The 19,137-nt window shown below is 38.8% G+C and overlaps 1 protein-coding gene and 1 pseudogene across 1 annotated transcript in view; both read right to left on the minus strand.

Annotated features, from left to right (window-relative positions):
- Positions 1–7,747: 7,747 nt before the first annotated feature.
- Positions 7,748–8,633, minus strand: LOC114894380 (annotated as a pseudogene).
- Positions 8,634–14,394: 5,761 nt separating this feature from the next.
- Positions 14,395–19,137, minus strand: part of SEPTIN14 (septin 14) — a 36,194-nt gene continuing 31,451 nt past the window's right edge. Inside the window, exon 10 of the mRNA XM_029220953.1 lies at positions 14,395–15,074. Coding sequence (XP_029076786.1) covers positions 14,895–15,074 — 180 coding nt within the window. The 3' untranslated portion in view covers positions 14,395–14,894. The remainder of the gene's footprint in view (positions 15,075–19,137) is intronic.

Raw genomic sequence — 19,137 nt, forward strand, 5'->3', positions numbered from 1 at the left:
CATATCTCTTCCCTCTTGCATCTCCCTCTCCCGTCTTTTTTATCCCCTGGTGCCCCCAAGAGCAAAGATTAATTTAAAGGCAAAGATGGAGTCCCTGTAAACTCACCTGTCCTCATTTACACCTTCCTTTTCTTTTGCAGTGCAGCAATTAAAAGTAAGTATAAAGCATGGTGATTTGGAGTTGCTTTGTGTGTGTCGGAATCACTGGTAAATTGTTGCCTGAGAGCAGTTCCTCCCCTTGCACTGTGAAAACACACTGAGTGCTTAAAGAGATTAGACCGAGAAATAATTTAATATCTTTTCTCTTAAAAAAAAAAAAGAAGAAGAAGAAGAAGAAGCCATTTTGGCTCCATTAATGAAGGTAAACTTTCTATAAATTTGGAACTATCTAGCCTTGAAGCTGTAAGCCAACCATTTCTCAACGTCTAAATTCCATTCCGACTATTCCATTAACTGTATGAAATTGAGAAGTTGCAAAACATTTTTTAGGCCAGAAATCTGTTAAATTGCACTGCATGTTCTTGAATTCCTACCATCCAAGCATCTGGCAGTAAATCTACAAAGAAGTAAAATGTGGAATATTTTAATTTTTCAGCGTTAGTGGTATGAATTATCTGGATCTGATGGTCCATGATAATACAATTAAAATTACTGGGCCAGTGAGTACCCCAAATCCATTACTGTTCCCACAGAAAAATTAACCAGAATCAGCGGGAAGAATAATGCTCCTTTTACTTTGACAGCAGTACTTGAATTAATACTAGAAATAAGATTGTAAACAAAAGGTGAAATATTACAGCCATAACCCTGCCCTTATCCTCACCCTGACATTGACTCTGCCCCTAGAGCTGTGAACTTGAACCTCACCTTTAATCTCACCCTGACTCTGACGCTTATCCACTCTCACTTGATCTTGATTCTGACCATGACAAACACCCTTACCCTCCCACTGTCCCTGACTTTCACACTGACATTATCTCTCATTCTCTCACACTGATCCTGATGCTGAACTAGACCCTGAACTTTATCTGACCCTACTTTTCACCCTGACCCCGATTCTGACTTCTACTCTCACCCTGACTGACAGACATATCCTGTCCTAGACACTGACTCTGAAGTTGACTTTGACCCTGATACACATAAGTACCCTGCTCCTAAACCTGACTCTGACCCTCATGTCTGACTTACATTCTGACCCTTAACCTCACATAGTACATAACTCTGAGCCTCACCCTGACCCTGAAAGTTATAAGGACTCTCACCCTGACCCTCAGCCTGAGTCTGCCCTTGATGTGCTAATCCTGACTGATTCTTAACCTCGCCCTGACCCTGAACTACTTACTCACACTGATCCTGACTATTACACTGGCATGACACTCAACCTGACACTGACCCCAATTGTGACTTCATTATGGCCCTGCCCTACTCTGACGTTGATCCTACCCTGACCCTCACCACATCCCCGATTTTCACATTGCCATTGAATCTGTCACCCTGACCCTTACTTGACATTCACACTGAACTTGACTGTCACACTCATCCTCACCTGACCCTGACCTTGACCCTCAGTTTGACCTAAACACTGATTATAACCATCCCTCTGACCCTGGAGTGTATACTCACTCTCACCTTGACTCTGACTCTCTCATTCTGACACCCCCTCTATTCAATACCTGAGTCTCACCTTTGTTACTCACCCTTACCTTGTGTCTGACTGTGAAACTCACCCTGACTTTGATCCTGATACTCATTTAAACACTCTGTCTCATTCTCACCCTGACTCTGATTCTGTACCTGACCCTGACTCTCACTCTCACCTTTACCTTCAATTTCATCTTTACCCTGCCCCTGCCCCTAACATTGATGCTAACCCTACACCAGCACTCAACTTGACCCTCACCCTGGCCCTGAATCTCAGCCTCACCACGACTCTCATCATGACCATAAACTTGACCCTTACCTGACCCTGACCCTGACTCTTATGCTCACTCTCCATTTACCCTGACTTGACCATTACCTTCTCCCTGAGCCTGACCTCACTCCTACTCTTCAATGACCCTTACACATACCTTCACTATGCCCTTGACACTGCCTTGAATCTGAAACTTATGCTTAACCTGAACCAGACTATCACCCTGACACTACCCTTCCCTCACCCTGGCCCGGGTTGGCACCGCACCCTCATCCTGACCCTGATCCCGGTACTGAAACTGACCTTGACCTCTTCCTGATCATGACTCTGAACATTTGCCTCACACCCCTGACTGTTCTTCCTGACTCTGACACTAACCCCCATTCTGACCCTCACAATGACGCTCAATCTGACCTTGAGCATGACGCTTACCTTCATCGAGACCCAGAAATTAGCATTGGCCTCACCCTGAACCTGACACTGATCTTTACCTTTAAATTTACCTGATTCTGACCTCTCTCCCTTTGCCTCCTGACCAACTGTGGTGCTTCTCCATGTGGCCTGTGTGGCATGACATGCCCCTCCTCTTGGGAGCTGTCACAAACTATCTTTTCAATGATAACTGTGTACTGATCTGTTGGCCTCCCCATATTTAAATAATAATAAAACCTACATTTTAAAACATGCTCATCCTCACCCTCTACATGACCGTCTCCCCAAATAGATTCTGATGTCCTTGTTCCCCTGAGCCTTACCTGAAATTGACCCTCCAGCTGACTTTGACCTTACCCTGAGCCTGACCCTGGTGATCTTCCCACACTGAAAGCAGCCTGACCTTAATCCTGATTCTGAAGCTGACCCTGCCCCAGGCACTATTGTCGTATTAACTCTGAACTTTTACTGACCCTCACTCTGACCCTGACCCTGAACCTAGCCTTTACTTTTACCATAAGCCTGATGCTCACTCCATACTTATCCGGACCCTGGTCCTCACCCTGCCCTCAGCCTTGTCTATTCCTTGATATGACCCTCACTCTGAGGCTGACCCTGAACTTAACACTTATCTTGCCATTGGCCCTGACATTGACCCTTGCCATAACCCTCATCTTGACCCTCACCCTGACCATAAATTTGATTTACTTACCCTCATGCTGAATCTGACCCTAGGGTGACTTTTGACTTAGATTCTCACCCTGACACCAAACGTGATGCAGAGCTAATTCTTTCCCTGACACTGAGCATGACCTTCACCCTGAAGCTCACCCTAACTCTGACACTGATGCAATGTGGTCACCAATTTTGCTTATCATCATCACCCTAACCTGGAACCCGCCCCTCATGCTGACCTTGATCATCACTCAACCTGACTCTGATATCAACCTCACCTTGACCTACAACCTATCCTAATGCTAAGCCCTCACTCTGACCCTTGCCCTCACTTCATTGCTAACCTTCACACTGACATTTAACCTGACCCTGATCTCATCCCAAAGTTCTCCTGAACCATAACCCTGAACCTCATTCTCACACCCATCTTGACCCTAATTCTTACCCTGACACTATAACTGATGCTGGACCTCATCCTCATTCTGACCTTTACTTGATCCTCACACTCAGCTTACCACGATCCTGATCATGACTCTCAACCTTAACCTAACTCTGACCATCACCCTGACTTTGACCTTACCCTCACCCTGTCCCTGTGACTCTCACCTTAACTCCCATCCTGACTCTGACCTTCCAGCTGACCCTGACCCTTGCACAGACTATGACTCTGAACCTAACATTGACGATGACTGGGATCCTGGTGCTCAGCCTGACTCTGGCCCTGGTGCTCACACAAATATGGATTCTGATTTTCACCCTCAAAATGACTCTGAACTGGTCCCACACACTGTCTCTGACCCTGATCATGACCATCACACTGACCCGGGCCCTTATGATGTTGACAATCAACCTGACCCTGACTGTGACCCTGACCCTGATCCTGAACCAAACCCTCACTCTACAATGAATCTCATCGTTATCTTGACCTTCACTTAATGCTTACCCTGACCCTGAGACTCACAGCCACGCTAGTCTTGACCATGACCCTCACTTACCCTTAGCTCTGTTCTAACACTACCCAGACCCTGATAATCATCAAGACCAAGATATCCCTCAGCAGGTGAATGGATAAATAAACTATTATATCCATACAATGGAATATTGTTTGGTGGTTTAAAGAAAATGAGCTGTCAAACCATGAAAATACATGGCAGAACCTTAAATATGTATTGCTAAGTGAAAGAAGCCAATCTGAAAAGGCTACATGCCGCATGAGTCTAATTATGTGACATTCTGGGAAAGGTAAAACTATAGAGACAGTAAAAAGGTCCGTGGAAGGAAATGAGAGTCAAAGAGGGTTAACTAGATGAAGCACAGGGGATATTTTTTTAGCGTGATAAACCTATTCTGTATGCTACTGTTATGATGAAGACATTATGCATTCTTTGAAAATTCATAGAACTTTACAGCATGAAGAGTGAAACTTAAGTATGCAAATTTAAAGAAAAATAATTTGGCTATGTTTGAAGGATCCCAGGAGGGAATGCAGAATGTGACATGAGAGTCAAATTATTACAAATGTACAAGACAACCTCACTGTAGGGATGGGGGAATGAAATGTACTAACCTAAGTGACTTTGGAAATGATGGAATTGATAAGGCTAAGCCAGAAATAACTGCACACAAACACCGTGCTCTAGCTGATAAAGTTATTTCTCACAGATGTACTAGTTAATAATTCTGATACTGCTGTACATACACATTAGAATTGAACAATGAAGTAAATAGACTGTGGATGATGGGAGCTGGGTTTCTCAATGTTGGAGTGGGAATTTAGGGATAAGCAAGGGGGAAAGTTAGAATAATCTATGTAGTGGCTTAGAGTTAGAAATATCAGCAGGGATAGACTTGTAGGAGTGGTATCAGCATATGGCCAGTGGGGTAAGTTGTTCCTCTTTTCCCTCCCACTTTTTAAACAACTAATTAGACATCCATAACTGAACAAAAGTGTCTCTGCACATTACATCAAGGAAGCCAGGAGGTTTCTAGCCCACCTGTGTACCTGAAAATAAACAAACAGGACCTCAGTAAGGGCTGTAGATCCAAGGGAGTCAGCAAACCCGCTCCACCCCCACTAGTCACAGCGGGGCAGGGGATGGAGGGGAGGAGAGCCTGGAGATTGCCAAACTGGGAAGAGACCAAGAGACCCTCTAGAGAGAGAGAATTTGTGGAAGTCCAGCCTGCCTGAGGGGGATTTTAGCATGCCGTTGGAACAAGGTGAGGATGAGTTTGGAGGGGAGAGGGAGAAACTCGCCAAGGTGGCCCATCTCCCCAGGGTGACACTAACAAGGGACTGAGCTTTTGGCAGCAGTGTTGCTGACTCCTCCAACAGAGGAGGTGGAAAGCCATGACCCCTCCCATGGAGCTGGTGGAAAGCGGAAGTGATGAGTGACTGGCCCACTATCCCAGTTATGCGAATTGCAACTGGAGAAACCCATTTCTCTCCAGCAGCAACCGGATTCCTGAGGAGGGACCTCCGTGACTGAGGGGAGAGAGGAAGAAGGGAAGGAGAGAGATAAGAATATCAAGGGGCATTAAAGGTTCGTTTCCTGCTATCTGCTTCAGGACTTCAGCAGGAAGTCTGCCCACAAACCTGCTGGAGAACCTCACTCGAGGGGACACCTACCAACTGTGGGCACTCCAAGAACCCCAAGTGCTAAACCCATACCTCCTTCTACTCTGCTATCGCCTCCCAAGTGCATCTGCCGGAGTGAGCCCTAGTTGACACAGAGGGTGCTCAGATAACAGGCCAAGGTCTGGGGGGTGGGGGGGAGTGCAAGGGAGAAAATACAAACTTGAGCTATAGCACCACCTTCTGGAGTACAAAAGAAAGGATTCTAACAGCCGGCCTGGTGAATTGTAAGAGCCAAAGAAGACATAAAAGCTTACTTAGTTAAGGTTTCTGCTACTTCTAATGTGAAAGCAGAAGCGTGTACCTATAAACACTATTTTAAAATCAAAACAGGGCTTCTCTGGTGGCGCAGTGGTTGAGAGTCCGCCTGCCGATGCAGGGGACACGGGTTCGTGCCCTGGTCTGGGAAGATCCCACATGCCGCGGAGCGGCTGGGCCCGTGAGCCATGGCCGCTGAGCCTGCGCGTCCGGAACCTGTGCTCCGCAGCGGGAGAGGCCACAACAGTGAGAGGCCCGCGTACCGGAAAAAAAAAAAAGAAAAAAAATCAAAGAAATATGATGGACCTAGAGATTATCATACTAAGTGAAGTAAGTCAGACAGAGAAAGACAAGTATTATGATATCACTTATACGTGGAATCTAAAAAATAGTACAAGTGAACTTATTTACAAAACAGAAACAGACTCACAGACATAGAAAACAAACTTATGGTTACCCAAAGGGATGCAGGGGGAGGGATAAATTGGGAGTATGGGATTAACAGATGCACACTACTATATATAAAATAGATAAAAAATAGGGCTTCCCTGGTGGCGCAGTGGTTGAGAGTCCGCCTGCCAATGCAGGGGACACGAGTTCGTGCCCCGGCCCGGGAAGATCCCACATGCCGCGGAGCGGCTGGGCCCGTGAGCCATGGCCGCTGAGCCTGCGCGTCCGGAGCCTGTGCTCCGCAACGGGAGAGGCCACAACAGTGAGAGGCCCGCGTACCGCAAAAAAAAAAAAAAAAAAAAAAGATAAACAACAAAGTTTTACTGCATAGCACATACAGTATATTGAACTATATTCAATATCTTGTAACAACCTATAATGGAAAAGAATTTTAAAAGAATATAGATATCTACATATGTATAACCAAATCAATTTGCTATATACCTGAAACTAACAAAAAAATCAAGGAAATAGGCCATCATAAAAAGAAAATGATAATTTTCCAGCAGCTGAACACAAAGGCATGGAATATTGCAATCTAATTGATCAAGAATCCAAAATCTCTGTTACGAAGACATTCAATGAGCGACAAGAAAACTCAGAAGGAAAATTCAATGAACACAGGAATAAAATTAATGAACAGAAAGAGTTCTTTACAAAAGCAATTGAAATTATTAAAAACTTGGATAAATGTATTTGATAATCATTATGCCAGTGAATCTGGTAGACAGTGTGGACATGAGCTTGAATAAGAGAATAGAATCTTAACGAGGAAAATCAAACCCTATGACCATGGGACACTAGCATTTCAAAGTCTATGTTTTCAGGGAGAGCAAATAAGTCAGTGATATACAATGGATATTGGGCATAAAAGTGAAAAACTGTAGTCTCAGATCTTTCTGTGTTATAAAATTATATAAATTGTCTTGGTTGCCAAGTTTAGTTTCTCCATAGGAGTTGTGTAACTCATGGCTATTCTTTTAGTAAAATCAAACAAAAATTAGTGTGATCTACATCACTTGAGAATAAATTATTTTTAAGAAATCTAAGTAGTCCCATGAAATAAATGAGAATTGCCAAATATTTTAAGTCCAAGGTTGGGAATAAATTTGAGAGAATATGAGAATGACAAAGGGGAAATAACCCTGTTCATTGTCAGGGCAGGAAGCTTAATAAAGTGAGCTGTATAAATTGTAGAGAGAAGTTGAAATCAAAGAAATAGAAACTCTCGCAATAAAAAAGAAGGAAGTCCTACTTCCACACTCTGATAAAATAATTGGAAATTCTGGCTCACAGGCTTTGATCCTTGCAATCATGCGTACTTCTTCAGCCCTAGGACAATTGGCCTTTTATAGTTTCCTTCCCAAAGAGTCTTTTCAAAGCTGTTTTTATATGTCTTTGTTCTTCAAACTGTAGATGAAGGGGTTCAGCATGGACATGACCACAGTTTACATCACCAAGGCTGTTGCACTTGAATGTGAGCTGTGTGGAGAAGCAGAGCTTAAGTACATTCATAGACACATACAGTAAAAAAAGGAGACAACTGAGAGGTAAGATGGACAGATGGACAAGGCTTTATGCTTTCCCTGAAATTATGAGATTCCGTGTATGGAGGAAACTCTTTTAGAATATAAGTAAAGAACGTCAGCCGCGGGAACACCGCCCAGCAGTGCAGCTGCAAAATGTATCATCACGTTATTAAGAAAGTTGACAGAACAAGCAAGTTGACCACTTGACTGAGCTACAGAAAAAGTGGGGATATCCAGGTCTGCATAGAAGGACAGCCCCAACATTACCAAGCTCTGTAGCAAGGAATTCATGGCACTCATGACCCAGGACACAAGAACCATCAGTCCCCAGAGCTGGAGGTTCATGGTGATGGTGTAGCGTAGCGGGTGAGAGATTGTTACAAAGTGCTCATAGGCCACCACAACCAGGAGAAAGTTGTCCAATCCTGCAAACAGTGGGAAACAATATATCTTCCTGCTGCAGATTTCAAGGGTTATAACTTTGCTGTGTGTCTGGATGTTCTGCATCATCTTCGGGATCCTGGTGGAGGTGAAACAGAAATCTGCAAAGGACACGTTGAAGGACAGGTTGGTTGGGTGTGTGGAGGTGGAAGTCTAAGCTGATGGCCAGGATGATGAGCAGGCTTTCAGACACAGTGATCATGTACATGGAGAGGAAAAGCCAAAATGTGAGGGGCTGGAATTCTGGTTACTCTAAAAGTCATAGAAGAAATTCTACAATTCCTGTAAGGTTCCCTGGTTCCATGTAGTGTAAGTGACTACGAGAAGTGAGAAAAACATCAGTAACATGTTTAATTTTCACCTACATTTACATTTTGCAGTCAAGAAATTGATTAATTTCAACAAATTGTCTATGGATCTTATCCCCTCTCTAGGATTCCTTGTACCATCTCTGTTTATGAATTTTTGTCCTACTTTCAGCTTTTTCCCAAGATGTTATGTGTCTTACAATTTTTATGTGAAATTCTTCCATGCATTTCATGCATTTGAGGAATATTAATTGAGTGATAACTCAATTTTCCAATAACTATCTAAGCCATGAATATAGGGCACTAAAAAACAAAACTCTCTACAATCCAATGATAGAGAAAGAATATAAGAAAATAAAAAATCATGTAACATGTCAAATGGTGAGCAGCGCTGTGATGAAAAATAATCAGTCATAAAGGAGACAGTAGGCAGGGAGTGTGATTTTTTTTACTGAGTGTTTAGGTAACACCGGCAAACAAGGTGACATTTGAGCACAGATTGCAAGGAAGACAGGGTTGGACCCAGGAAGTTATCTGAAGTGTGTGCCTAAGTGCAGGAATGGCCAGTGCAATTGCTCCAAGAAACGTGCTTGTTTCAGAAAAATCAAGGCTCCAAAGGAACCAGGTATGTCAGAGAGGTATGAGCAAGAAGGAGCATGATAGAAACAGTGTCAGAAAAATTTGAGGAACCAGGTGGTTTCCCTGCTGCTGCTGAAGCTAAGCTAGACAAGGTCCCTCATCCACTCCATGTTCCTCTTCCACATTATTAATTTTGTTGCAAGGGCATCCTCTAAATTGATTGCCTCCTTAGTACCATCTGTTGGTTTATTTCTGGTCTCTGTAATGTAAAAGTCACCTTGGAATTATGAGGTCACGTACCCTGCCTTTAGGAATGTTCTCACTTCACAAGGTACACAAACACCCAAACACACACATACACACACGCACACAGAGATTGGACCATGGTCTCCTAGGCTGTTGCTACCATACCTTTCCCATTCCCAGCCTCACTGATTAGGCTAGGAGTAAATACAACTCACATCAGCCACAGATATTATCTTGCCTCTAAAGAATGAAGAAATGGTACCCAGAATTCCCAATTTAAAATCATCTTATGACAAATAAATCTGGGCCTCCATATTAGTATGGCCATTTTCTGTCATGTACTAAAATTACATAACTAAATATATATATAACAGCTTATAGTTATAATGATGGATATCATTATCATAATTATATCATTATCAATTTGATGTTTCTTGGTGGGGACAGGTGGTAGAAATTCTTTTTTTTTTTTTTTTTTTTTTGCGGTACGTGGGCCTCTCACTGCTGTGGCCTCTCCGGTTGTGGAGCACAGGCTCCGAACGCGCAGGCTCAGCGGCCATGGCTCACGGGCCCAGACGCTCCGCGGCATGCGGGATCCTCCCAGACCAGGGCATGAACCCGCGTCCCCTGCATCGGCAGGCAGGCTCTCAACCACTGCGCCACCAGGGAAGCCCACCATTAATTATTTATGTGTTCAAATATTCCACTCTTGCCACATCTATTCAACATAGTATTGGAAGTCCTAGCCAGAGCAGTCAGGCAACAAAAAGTAATAAAAGGCATCCAAATTGAAAAGGAAGAAGTAAAACTGTCACTATTTGCATATGAAATGGTATTATATATAAAAAACCCTAAAGACTCCACCAAAACCTGTTAAAACTAATAAATGAATTCAGTAAAGTGGGATACAAAATCAATATACAGAAATCTGTTGCTTTTCTATACACTAATAACATATGAGAAAGAGAAATTCAGAAAACAATTCTATTTACATTTCATCAAAAAGGTAACATACCTAGAAATAAATTTATTCAAGGAGGTAAAAGGCCTTTACACTAAAAACTTTAAGACATTGATATAGAAATTGAAGAAGATACAAATAAATGGAAAGAAATTCCATCCTCATGGATTGGAAGACTTAGCATTGTTTAAATATCCATACTAGCAAAAGCAATCTACAGATTTAATGCAATCTCTATCAAAACTCCAATGGTATTTTTCACAGAAATTGAGCTAAGAATCCTAAAATTTGTATGGAAACACAAAAGATCCCAAATAGTCAAAGCTATCTGAAGTAAGATAAAGAAAGCTGGAGACATCACACTCCCTGATTTCACACTATATTACAAACTATATTACAAAACAGTATGGTACGGACATAAAAACAGGCACATAGATCAATGAAATGGAATAGAAATCCCTGAAATAAACCCATGCATATATGTCAATTAACTTATGACAAAGGAGCCAAGAATATACAATGGGGAAAGGGCAGTTTCTTCAATAAATCATGTTGGGAAAATTGGACAGCCAGGGACTTCCCCCGTAGTACAGTGGTTAAGAATCTGCCTGCCAATGCAGGGGACACGGGTTCTATCCCTGGTCCGGGAAGATCCCACATGCTGGGGAACAACTAAGCCCGTGTGCCACAACTACTGAGCCTGTGCTCTAGAGCCTGTGCGCCACAACTACTGAGCCCATGTGCCACAACTACTGAAGCACATGCCTACAGCCTGTGCTCCACGACAAGAGAAGCCACCGCAATGAGAAGACCACACACTGCAACAAAGAGCAGCCCCCGCTAGCCACAACTAGAGAAAGACCACGCACAGCAACGAAGACCCAACGCAGCCCAAAATATATTAATTAATTAATTAATTTAAAAAACTGGACAGCCATATGCAAAAGAATGAACCTGGACACCTACCTTACACAATACACCAATCCCACTCAAAATGGATAAAGACTTGAATGTAAGACCTGAAACCAAAGAACTCCTAGGAGGAAACAAAGGCAGTAAGCTCTTTGACATCAGTCGTGGTGGTGATTTTTTGGATTTGACACCAAAAGAAAGGTAACAAAAGCAAAAATAAACAAGTGGGCCAATATTAAACTAAAAGGCTTCTGCACAGCAAAGGAAACCATCAACAAAATGAAAGACATCCTACTGAATGGATGAAAATATTTGCAACTTGTGTATCTGATAAAGGGCTAATATCCAAAATACATAAAGAACTCATACAACTCCATATTAAAAACAAAAGAAAACAAAAAACCAATCCTATTAAGAAATGGACAGAGAAACCGAATTGACAGTTTTCCAAAGAAAACATACAGATGGCCAACAAGCACATGAAAAAGTGCTCAATATCACTAATCATAAGGGAAATGCAAATCAAAATCACAATGAGATATCACTTCATGCCTGTGAAAATGTCTGTCATCCCAAAGAGAAGAGATAACAAGTGTTAGTGAAGATGGAACCCTTGTGTATTGTTGCTGGGAATGGAGGTTTGTATAGCTACTATGGAGAAAAAAATATGGATGTTTCTCAAAAAATTAAAACGACCATGTGACCCAGCAACCATACTTCTGGGTATATATTCCCATGTTAGCTGCAGCATTATTCACGATAGCAAGATATAAATACAACTTCAGGGTATGTCAATTGATGAATGAATAAAGAAGTGTGGAATACTATTCAACCACAAGAAAGAAGGAAATCCTGCCATTTGCAACAATCTGGATGAAACTTGAGGACATTATGCTAAGTGAAATAAGTCAGACAGAAAGGTAAATACTTTATGACATCGCTTATATGTGGAATCTAAAAACGCCAAATTCAAGAAACAGAGAATGGTGGTTACCAGAAGCCAGGGTTGGGGAAAATGGGGAATTATCAGTCAAAGGGTACAAACTTTTCACTATAAAGTTAACAAGTTTTGTACAGTAATCTAATGTACAGCATGGTGATTATAGTTGATAATACCATATTATATACTTGAATGTTGCTAAGAAAATAGGTCTTAAATGTTCTCATCACAAAGAAATGGTAACTACCTGACAGTAAGAAGGTGTGTTAGCTAATGCTATGTTGGTAATAATTTTGCAATATATAAATGTATCAAATCAACACATTGTACATCTTAAACTTATACAATGTTCTATGTCAATTATATCTCAATAAAACTGGAAACAAATGATAGATTGAACTGTATCTATTTCTAACATTGAGAATGAGATAATAAAGCCCCCTGTCACCACTTCTACTCAACATTGTACTAAAAGTCATAGTCAATTAAGTAAGGCAAGAAAATAAGAGACATAAAATTTGGAAAAGTAAATGGCTTTCACTCAGATACCAAATAATCATGTAGCTAGGAAATTCAAATAAATCTACAAAAAAACCTATTACAACTTATTAGTGAATTTAACAAGTTTTAGAAGGGTTACAGAATATAAGATAAATGTATAAAAATCATTGGAATGTGTATTACTAGCCATGATCAAGTAGAAACTGAAATTTTAAAAATACAATTTACATTAATATCAAATAAATAATCTAGCAAATGAAAACTCTAAGGAAAAGTAAAGTATACTTATAAGTTTTTAGTAATGCTGACTTATTAAAACTTTCTGTGCTACATAAATCTGGAACCTCTGTTTAACATGAAAGTGGATCTGAAAGAGAAAAATAATTTTATTCATATAGTTAAAAGCTATATAGGAAACAAATACTATTTTATAAAACCATTATTTAATGAGCAAATGTATGCTTTATAAACTACTAAATCATAACTTGTTTTATACCTTTGGAAAAGAAGTGGAAAGAAAAACCATATCGTTTATTTAGGGTGAATCTTTCCTTTCTCTAAAAGAAACTATGGACTATCACATTATTACCTAAAGGGTCCATTCTCAAATGCAACCAAGTGCATTTTATAAATGCACTTTTACAAGGCTAATATTACAGTTTTTTATATGTGTAACAACATTGGTGACTCAAATTTTAATAACACTGGATTATGTTGAGAGAATGAGAAGATGAAAATCCCTTAGTTGTATAATTCACCAGCATGTGGAAAAGCAATAATGTTATACTAATTGTTTATCTTCTAAAAGTCAATGATATAAATTAAACTATCCATGCATATAATATAGCTAATGTACTATTATTGTTTTCATTTATTCAATGAACAATTACCGCCATGTGCCAGGCACTGTTCTAGGCCTAGGGATGAATTCATAAGTGAACAAAACAAAGATCCTGGTGCTTGTAGAGTTTCCATTAAAAGTTCACATAGTAGACTTCATTCTTCCCTCAAATGATAAAATCATAAGGTGACTTAATAACATATATAAAAATCATTGTGGATATACCTCCCTTTCCCTGTATTTTTCAAAAAAAAAAAAACTTTCAAGAAGTAAAGGTATTACAAATCAGATTATATTTTCTCAAATATTTTGAGGCAAAAATCACAATACCCTGATACCCTGAAAAAAAATGCTGCCTTTGAAATGAATGCAGTAATAAAATTACACCAGAAGAAAAATTTATTATTTTAGGGACATGAGAAAAATTCCATGAACTATGCCAGATGTAGCTGGAGTAAATATATACAGACCCTCAACGGTAGTACTTTCATAGAATGAGTCACGGTGAGTCAGCCACACACATAGGTGAACTGACATTGTAAATGTGGAAAATCAGGATATATAGTCAGAAGGAAAATTTTGAAATGGCAAAAAAAAAAGTCCACTTTATTTGATAACTTTAGTTTTAACATATACCCCAAATATGTAAGGTGTAATATTATCATCCAAATGTTACTCATGGTTTCCCACTGTTTTCTGGCTCTCCCTAACTTTTCAAGATTTATTCCAATATTAGTTTTACAAGGTCTAACATAAAAGCTTAAGAGTTCCAATCAGAAACAATATTTTATTTAATAAAAATTATCAAGAAATTATTATCAGTAGAATTTGTTAAGGAATATCAGCATAAGAATTAGCCTTTTATAACATAATATTTTATGCCAACAAAGCCCCTACTTCTATTTAGATATGAAATAGTATATATACACTTGGTCCCTGGAGCCACAAGTAGGGCTATGGTAAAAGAATTTCAACAGCTAATCACTTTTCACACTGTGCTATATAATTCTTTGATTTTCTTTCATTTTAGCAAATATTTATTGACTGCTAATTCTGTGCTACTCTTGTTCTAAACACTGAGGACAGAACATTTAACAAGATGGTCAAGGTACCTACTCCCAAGGAGTTCACATTCTAGTTGGAGAAAATATACAATAAGCAAACAGATTTTAAAACTTAGTATAATTTCAATCAGAATTAGTGCTATGAGAAAAATCTCACAGGAAGATGGGATTGAGAGTGATAGGGCTCCATGACACACAGATGGTAAGAGAGGATTATTTCTTACGATCTTTGTCCTTCCTTATATTGGTACACTCCTGAGTCTGCAATGTTCCAGAGGCAGCCTTCATTTTATAAAAATCTATTATTTCTTCTTCCAATTGTCTTCTCTCCTCCTCAAGTTTCATTGTCTCCTCTTGTTGGACCCTCTTAAGATGCTCAAACTTGTCCTGTAGCTGTGAAACAAATCTGCAGTTGTGACTCAAAGCACGCTATGGTGGCACATCCCCAAGAACATGTTTATCTTTTTCTGGTTATCAAACATACCCTAATCATCAGAGTAGCACTTGATCTTAATAACAGTTTCAAAAATTATCTCTGCTGGAGTCATATTGCTCGTAATTACATTTTCAGACCTGAGAAGTAAATGAGCATCTAGATACAATGGCAAGAAGAATGACTGCAAAGGCTGGGGATGTGGGAGTGTGGTATTTATAAATGATGGCAAAGTCATTGAGAAAACTTTTTACTTAAAGATGGGAGGTTGAAGGTAGAAATAAGAGAAAGCTAAACTTTATCTTAATACATAAACATTTCAAATGTTAACTACTCTGGTGAGAAACTCGAACTTTTCCTGCAAATCAGGTTCAAGGTAAGGATGTCCCCCCTCACTACTCCTTTTCAACATTGTACTGGAAGTCCTTGCTAATGCAATAAAGTAAGAGAAGAAAAATAAAATGTATACAGACTGGGAAGAAAGACATAAAACTGTTATTGTTTGCAGATAACATAATCATCTATGTAGCAAATCCAAAAGAACTGACCAAAAAACTCCTGGAACTAATTAGTGATTATAGCAAGGTTGCAAGATATAAGGTTATTATATAAAGGTTAATTGCTTTCCTATATACCAGCATTGAGCAAGTGGAATTTGAAGTTAAAAATGCAATAACAATTGCATTAACCCCCCAATGAAATACCTAGGTATAAATCTAACAAAATACATATAAGATCCATCTGAAGAAAACAACAAAACCCTGATGAAAAAAATTAGAGAAGAACAAAATAAATAACTATTTCATGTTTGTGGATAGGAAGACTCAATATTGTCAAGTTGTCAGTTCTTCCCCACTTGACCTACAGATTCATTGCAATCCTAATCAAAATCCCAGCAAGTTATTTTATAGATATTGACAGACTGATTCTAAAGGTTTTATGGCAAAACAAAAGACCCAGAATAACCAACACAATATTGAAGGAGAAGAATAAACTTGAAGAACTGATGCTACCTGACTTCACTGACTATAGTAATCTGACTAAAACTAAGTAATCACGATAGTGTGATATTGGTGAAAAAAATAGATCAATGCAACAAAATAGAGAACCTAGAAATAGATGCAAATATATTTAGCAAATTGATCTTTGACAAAGGAGCATAGGTAGTACAAGGAGGAAAGATAGTCTCTTCAACAACTTGTGCTGAAACAACTGAACATTCACATGAAAAAAAAAAAAAAACCCAAAGAATCTAGACACAAACCTTCACAAAAATTAAACTCAAATGGATCATAAATCTAAATGAGGGGACAGAAAAAATATTCTATGGAAATGAAAAGACAGCTGGTGTAGCAATACTTATATCAGCCAAAATAAGCTTTAAAGCAAAGACAGTAACAAAAGACAAAGAGGGACATTACATGATGATAAAGGGATCAGTTCATCAAGAAGATATAACAATTGTAAATAAGATGGACCCAACATAGGAGCACCCAAATACATAAAGCAACTATTAACAAACTTAAAGGAAGAAACTGACAGTAGCATAATCATATTAAAGGACTTTAACAATGCACTCACATCAATGGACAGATTATCCAGACAGAAAACCAATAAGGAAACGTTGGTCTCAAATGACACACACACACACACACACACACACACACACACACACACACACATATATATAGAATACTCTGTCCAAGAGCAGCAGAAATATACATTCTTTTCAAGTACACATGGAACTTTCTCTAGGATAGACACATGCAGACCACAAAAGAAGTCTCAATAAATTTAGAAGAGTGAAATCATATCAAGCCTCTTTTCCAACCACAGCACTATGAGCTAGAAATCGACTATAAGAAAAATACTGCAAAAAACACAAACATGTGGAGGCCAAACAATATGCTGCTAAACAACCAATGGATCATGGAAGAAACAAAGGGGAAATTTAAAGATACCTGGAGATAAAGGAAAGCAGAAACACATTTTTCCAAATTCTATGGGATACAGCGAAAGCAGTGCTGTGAGGGAAGTTTATAGCAATACAAGCCTACCTCAGGAAACAAGAAAAATATCTAGTATAAACAACTTAACATTACACATAAACAAATTAGGAAAGAAGAACTAACAAAACCCAAAGTTAGCAGAAGGAAATAAATCATAAAGGTTGAAGCAGAAATAAGTGAAATAGAGGCTTAAAAAATAGAAAAGATCAATGAAACTAAGAGCTGGTTCTTTCAAAAGATAAACAAAATTGATAAACCTTTAGCTAGACTCATAAGAAAAAAAAGAGACGGCCCAAGTAAAATCAGAAATGAAAAAAGAGAAGTTACAAGTGATACCACAGAAATACAAAGGATCATAAGAGATTAATATGAAAAATTATACGCCAATAAAATGGGCAACCTAGAGGAAATGAATAAATTTCTAGAAATGTACAATTTCCCAAGACTGAATCAGGAAGAAATTCAAAATATGAACAAATTACCAGGAGTAAAATTGAATCAGTAATTTTAAAACTCCCAACAAACAAAAGTCCAGGACGAGATAATTTGACAGGCGAATTCTACTAAACATTTAAAGAAGAGATAATGCCTATCCTTCTCAAACTATTCCAAAAAGCTGAAGAGGAAGGAATACTTCTGAACTCATTCTACAAGGCCAGCATTACACTGATAACAAAACCAGACAAAGAAACCACACACAAAAAAAATTACAGGCCAATATCACTGATGAACATAGATGCAAAAATCCTCAACAACATATTGGCAAGTCAAATTCAACAATACATCAAAAGGATCATATACCATGATCAAGCAGGATTTAACCCAGGGGTGCAAGGATAATACAATACTCACAAATCAAACAATGTGATATATACTATATTAACAAAATTGAAGAATAAAATCATATGATCATATCAATAGATGCAGGAAAAGCTTTTGACAAAATTCCACATCAATTTATGATAAAAACTCTCAACAAAGTGGGTACAGATGGAACATAATAACCTCAACATAATAAAGGCCATATATGACAAACCTACAACCAACATGGTACTCAGTTGTGAAGAGCTGAAAGTATTTCCTCTAAGATCAAGAACAAAACAAGGATGTCCACTCTCACCACATCTATTCAACATAGTATTGGAAGTCCTAGCCAGAACAATCAGACAAGAAAAAGAAATAAAAGGCATCTAAATTAGCAAGGAAGAAGTAAAACTGTCACTGTTTGCAGAGGACATGACACTATATATAGAAAATCCTAAAGATGTCACCAAAAAACTGTTAGAACTAGTAAACGAATTCAGTAAAGTTGCAGAATACAAAATTAATATACAGAAATATGCTGCAATTCTATACACTAACAAGGAACTATCAGAAAGAGAAATTAAGAAAACAAACCCATTACAATTGCAAAAAAACAATAAAATACCTAGAAATAAATCTAACCAAGGAAGTAAAAGACTTGTACTTGGAAAACGATGAAAGAAATTGAAATGACACAAATAAATGGAAAGATATACTGTCATTGTGGATTGAAAAAATTATTGGTATAATAACTACAATACAAAGACAATCTACAGATTCAATGTTATCTCTATCAAAGTACAAATGGCATTTTTCACTGAACTAGAACAAATAATTCTAAAGTTTGTATGGAAACACAAAAGACCACAAATAGCCAAAACAATCTTGAGAAAGAAGAACAAAGCTGGAGGTCTCTCCATCCCTGATTTCAAACTATATACTACGTAGCTGCAGCAATCACAACATATGGTTCTGGCACCAAAACAGACACACAAACCCATGGAACAGAAAAGAGACACCAGAAATAAACCCACACTTAATACGGTCAACTAATCTACAACAAAGGAGGCAAGAATGTACATGAGGGAAAGACAGCCTCTTCAATAAATGATGTTGGGAAAACTGGACAGCTACATGCAAAGGAATCAAACTGGACTACTTTCTGATGCCATATACAAAAATAAACTCAAATTGGATTAAAGATATAACT

The sequence above is a fragment of the Monodon monoceros genome, unplaced genomic scaffold (genome assembly GCF_005190385.1).
Source record: "Monodon monoceros isolate NGI ecotype Baffin Bay Population unplaced genomic scaffold, NGI_Narwhal_1 Super_Scaffold_13, whole genome shotgun sequence".
Classification (NCBI taxonomy): domain Eukaryota; kingdom Metazoa; phylum Chordata; class Mammalia; order Artiodactyla; family Monodontidae; genus Monodon; species Monodon monoceros.